Raw genomic sequence first — 6,000 nt, forward strand, 5'->3', positions numbered from 1 at the left:
GCAGGGAGCTGCTCTGCTATGTAGGAAACCCCGACCCAGAAGCAAATTGCCTATGAATGCTTTAGCACCAGGTTCCCCACAAACGGGCGAGCAGGGAGCCAACTTTCTGGCGTTCCCTGTTTTAGATGATCATTGATTATGGAAGTATGCCAAAGATATAGCTATGTGTGGAGTAGGAAAGATATCTAAATTGATACTATTCACAGTAGTGGACCTGAAATATTCTAAGATACCTATGAGCTCTGTTCATTGCATCTTCATAAAAATGAAGTGATAGGCAAGTACCTATAGACGTTGTTAAACAGTAAAATCTTTCTTTCTCATAAACTCATTCTTCTTTCTCTTTTTATGAACATCTAGGGATTTTACTGAGAGCCTATCACTCAGAATTTTTTCCTTCTGAAGCAAAATTCTTTCAGAAAAGAAAGTTTAAAAAAGCATAGCCTAAGAATAGCAGTGACTTTAGCTTAACTATATTTTGATTAATTATATATGTTTAAAAGCACCTACATTCTGCAGCCTTAAGGAATATCTGAAATACTTTCTTTTTCTTAAGGAAAAAAACACATTCCTTGTTCTTTTCCTACAAGATTTCACTGTGCTAGAAAAATACACCTTAACACAATCAAAAAACCCTAAAACTAAACTGAACTTAAGTATATTTTTTTCTTTTTAAAAATTTTTTGGCCACATCACGCATCATGCAGGATCTTAGTTCCCCGAAAAGGGATCAAATCCGTGCTCCCTGAGGTGGAAGCGCAGTATTAACCACGGGACCACCAGGGAAATTCTTAAATACATTTCAATAAAGCTTGATAGTTAGGCAGCAGCTCCCTATTCCTCCCCTACAAGATTTCACTGTGCTAATCCTGAAAAGAATAACCCTGATCTTAGCTGAAGAACCCAGAGTACTTGCCTTTCCAGTCTTCTCCATGCTTCTGTAACGAGTGCTTCAACTAGTGAGTCATGGGCCTCAATACCAAACCTCAAGAAAATCAAGAGAAAATAATTTTCCACAGAGAAACATTTTAAAATTATTAAAAGCACATATGCAGTAAGAATTATAATGCAAAAATGAACCTCAAGTTACTACATTCTTACACAGTCGACCCTTATTTCTGGTCTGGTCCCATTTCAGTATTCTGATTCCTCAGCACTACCTAATAAACACCTATACTTTATCCCATGCCCTCCTCATCCTTTTATCTGTAACATTTCAATGCCGTCCACTGAATAATGAAAATGTTCAATGATATGTTTTATCTTAAAAGTACATCTAACATGTACTACTTTGCTCTGATTACAAAAATATTTTTAAAAGAGAAAGTTTGTAAAATAAAGAGAAATTTCAATTGGGTAATAAAAATAATCTATAACTCTGCTACTCACAAATACTCACCATCATTAATTTGGAGCATTTCTTTTCAGTTCTTTCTCTACACACTTAACGAAATACATGTATTTCTTTCACGTTTGTATCTTGCCTCTTTTAGTAAGTTAACACTATATTGTGGACATTCACCCATTATCTTTACATATACTTCAAAACATAATTTTTAATGGTTGTATACTATTAATTATGTGAAATAATATCATTTAAACATTTACCTACTTACTACTACTACTAAGTCGCTTCAGTCGTGTCCGACTCTGTGCGACCCCATAGATGGCAGCCCACCAGGCTCCCCCCCATCCCTGGGATTCTCCAGGCAAGAACACTGGAGTGAGTTGCCATTTCCTTCTCCAGATAACTAGGATCTTAGTTTTTCAATATTATAAACAATGCTGGAATGAATAACCACGTACAGGAATCTTAACTTGTATTTTAGATTACTTTCTTAGGATAAATCTTAGAAACAAAATTATTTTGTTTATAGGTATATCACTATAAACAGTATTATCACTGATATAAAAGGTATACCATTCTTTTTCAGTCTAACCCTACCCCCCAAAATGAGAAAAACCTTAAGCCCCTTTCTGTATACACTGATCCGTAATAAAAACAACTGTATCTCTGCTCTGTGTGGTGCTGACATCTATAGCTACTTAGGCAACTATTTAACTTCAATAATCTCCACCAATGAGACTAATAAACAGATTAATTTTAACTTTTTTGCTCTTTTTTCCTTCGTACAGCTGCTGAATTCCTCTCCAAATAATGTAAAATTTCTTTTTTTTAAATTTGTTCCCAGCTTTATTGATGTATGATTAACAAATATTGTATATATTTAGGTTGTACAGCATAATATTTTGTTTTTTTTTTTTAAAGAAAACATGATTTTAAACATTCATATCTTATTCATTTCGAAATGTCAGAGTTCTCGGTCAGACTTGAAAACACTTCAAAAACAAGTCTTTGGCAACCTCCAAATTATTCTTGGTGACCTTAATATCCCTCTGGCCATAGTCTTGGGATAGAGGGCATATAAAAAGTCACCTTCAGTATTAAGTTTTGATACACATATACACAGTGGAATGATTACTGTAACCGAAGAATATCCGCCAAGTATCTTTAAAATATTAGATGATCAGGAAAACTATTTTAAGGGAAAAAACCACATTGCTTTTCATTTCAAAGAGATTTGTATAAAGTTAAAATATAAAAATAAACTATAATCATTTCTATAAAACCTAAAAGCACATTACTTACTGTTGTATGATGTATAACACATTCACCAAGGTACTGTCACTCATGAATCCCATTTTAGTTGTAGCTAAATTACAAAGAGTAAGAAATTGGGGATGGTTTCTGACACAGTCCACATTTTTTACTGAGCTGGTCTTCTGCTTTTGAAACTGCCAAAGCATACTGAGTGCACATCCCACTTGCTTTTCTGAAAGTAGGGATTTGTTTTTTTCAATAAGACCGAATATTTGCTCTTCATCTGTACAGTTATTCATCTGACTAATTAATGGCTCAAAACTAAAGGGTCGAAAGTGAAACACTCTCCAGGAGAATGGACGAATAGCTCTTAGGCAAAGCATATTGTAAATAATGAATCTAGGGGAAAAAAAACTATCTTTTCATTTACATCACAAATTTTCTTAGGTAAAGAAAACCACTTGCAATTAGTAGTCAGGTGCAATGTGCTGGTATAAAAATAACTGGTTTTCCTTCATGTATTTTGCTTCCATTATGATGACTCCAAATCCCATTTCAATATGCAGCTTCTGTAAAGAAATTGGTTTAACATGGTCATACTTATGTTATTAATACCAAATTAATTCCAAAATTCTCATTACAGGAATAACTTTTTTTCTGAAATAACTATAGACTTTGTTCTTAGCCCGACCCAGAGAGCAGGATTTGATCCAAAGCGACATGTCCAGGAAAAGGGGTTTCTTTCTGCATTTCATCTAAAAAAATGTAAAGTCTGGACTTCCCTGGTGGTCCAGTGCTTAAGAATCAACCTGCCAATACAGGGGACACAGGTTTAATCCCTGGTCAGGTACGATTCTGTATGCTGCGGAGCAACTAAGCCCTTGCACCACAGCTACTAAAATCTAGAGTCTGTGCTCCTCAACAAGAGAAGCCATTGCAATGAGAAGCCCCTGCTTGCTGCAACTAGAAGAAGCCCATGCACAGCAAGAAAGGCCCAATACAGCTAAAAATAATGTTAAATCTGACACATAGTTTTCAAATTTGACTATAAAACCAGATGGGGTTGGGGGACCCAAACCAAACTCTTTGCAATAAATAAACATACTGCCTTTATAGTTTTTACAAAAAGTAGCCATTAATCCATAGCCACAATTTTTCAAATGTTTTTTTCAGAAGGATAGTCTCTGGTATATTTAATTCCAAGATAATTTCTTGCTTCTTTCTCCTTGTACTCTAAAAGCATCCCAACAATTTAATCACTATATTAGCCTTAGGTAGGTTTTAAGCAATAAACGAGATGATTAGAGCCCAATCAGGAAATATGAAGAAATCAAGTAATGTATCAGGGTGTGGTGAAGCAACATGTAAACCAAAGATTATTATGAAACAGAATAATTTGTTTTTAAAGTATGTCTAAATTTCTAGTTGAGAAACAATGGTTAGAAAAGCTGGGACTAAAACCATATTATCTAACACTTCTACAACAGTTTACAACGGACTTTTAAAGTATTATCCCAATAAATTCTCTCAACCTGCCAGAGAGATACTATCATTTGAATTTTACAGATAAAACCTACTTTCATAAAGATTAAAAATCTAGTACTAATGAAGTTGGGACTACCACGTAGTTCTTTCACTCTTTCAACCTGAACATCCTCATTACATTAACAAACCAATGTTAAAAGTATGCCTCAAAATCCTGTCTATCGCTACGCCAAGCTGTCTGCACGCTACCCTGTGGCAATCTGCACTGAATCCTGACCCAGCCTGACTTGCGACACACACATACACAAAAATCCCCGCACAAAGCAAAGATATCATCAAGAATCTCCTGCCTGTCTACAGCTTAAAGAGGAAGTAGCTCACGGCTTAGAACACCAGCGACAAGTCTAACCGACCCAGCTAACCGACCTTGGGAAACTGACTCTACCAAAGGAGGGATCTCGGGACTATAGAGATAGGCACCCGCCGCGAACAGGTATAGGGCAGGGTATATAGTGCAGCAGCACCCTTTGAAAATGGCAGGCATCCTCGGCGCTTGGCACACAGTGGCGCTGAACGAATGTGGTCTCCTGGTCCCGCAGGGAGAGAGCTCAGCCCTGCCCTAGTCCTCCGCGCTACGGGAAATACAATACCTGGAAGGAAGCCTCAGAACTCTGTACCCCGGAACCGAAACGTGCGGGGAAAAGAAGAAAACCTATCGCCGTCACCCGATCCTGATTTTCGGGCAAATTCTTTCCTCAACGCCAGGGAACTTTTCTGGAGAATCGCGGGGAAAGCTGGTTAGGAGGGCTGAGAACTCATGGCTATTCCTGGTCCCCTAGTATGGGACGCAACAGGCTTGGTTATGTCACTCACGCCTCCCTTCTATCCCAGACCTTTCTTATGGTGGTGTCCTTTTCAAAATCCGGAAAAAAGGCCGAGGGAGCCCAGCGTGCAAAGCCAAAAGCACGCACTACATGCCCCAGGGGACCTCGCGGCGAGGGTCGTGGAATAGACGTGGCATACGTATTTTGGGGGGAATTCTGGGTATTGTAGTTCCTCATTGAGAGAGACTTGGGTAGCACGTCTTCAGTTCAGTTCAGTTCAGTCTCTCAGTCGTGTCCGACGCTTTGCGACTCCATGAATTGCAGCACGCCAGGCCTCCCTGTCCATCACCAACTCCCGGAGTTCACTCAGACTCACTTCTATCGAGTCCGTGATGCCATCCAGCCATCTCATCCTCTGTCGTCCCCTTCTCCTCCTGCCCCCAATCCCTCCCAGCATCAGGGTCTTTTCCAGTGAGTCAACTCTTCGCATGAGGTGGCCAAAGTATTGGAGTTTCAGCCTCAGCATCAGTCCTTCTAATGAACACCCAGGACTGATCTCCTTCAGGATAGACTGGTTGGATTTCCTTGCAGTCCAAGGGACTCGCAAGAGTTTTCTCCAGCACCACAGTTCAAAAAGCATGTCTTAAACCATTGTAATTATAGGTCCTTGTTGTTCAGTCGCTAAGTCGTGGGGGACTCTGTTGTGACTGCATGGACTATAATCCACCAGGCTCCTATGGCCATGGGATGGATTTCCCAGGCGAAAATACTGGACTGGGATGCCATTTCCTCAGGGGCTTCTTCTGACCGAGGGATGGAACCCGAGTGTCCTGCATTGGCTGGTGGATTCTTTACCGCTGAGCCACCAGGGAAGCCTTTAGGGTAATTGTTTCTCAACTATAATAGGTTTTCTCCCAGTCCATGAAACACTGATATTTTTATAACATACAACATAAATGAATATTTAGAAAAGTGAAATCTGAAAGCTTAAATGTGGAAAACACATGTGCAGATTTTTATTTCTTATTATATTCAACATGTATGGAATAGCTTCTCCGATGGAATAGCTATGGAATGACTATAAAAGCA

At 38.9% G+C, this 6,000-nt stretch overlaps 1 protein-coding gene across 4 annotated transcripts in view; it reads right to left on the reverse strand.

The window, feature by feature from the left end:
- Window positions 1-5,091, reverse strand: part of FASTKD1 (FAST kinase domains 1) — a 35,084-nt gene extending 29,993 nt beyond the window's left edge. Inside the window, exons 1-3 of one of the 4 annotated variants that reach the window (XM_005676003.3) lie at window positions 4,981-5,091; window positions 2,651-3,171; window positions 917-985 (exon numbers count right to left, since the gene is read on the reverse strand). In XM_005676003.3, the coding sequence (XP_005676060.1) occupies window positions 917-985; window positions 2,651-2,985 (404 nt within the window). In that variant the 5' untranslated portion in view covers window positions 2,986-3,171; window positions 4,981-5,091. The other 3 variants (XM_005676002.3, XM_013969089.2, XM_013969092.2) reach the window with 3 other exon arrangements.

This window comes from Capra hircus, chromosome 2 (assembly GCF_001704415.2).
Source record: "Capra hircus breed San Clemente chromosome 2, ASM170441v1, whole genome shotgun sequence".
NCBI classification, from domain to species: Eukaryota; Metazoa; Chordata; class Mammalia; order Artiodactyla; family Bovidae; genus Capra; species Capra hircus.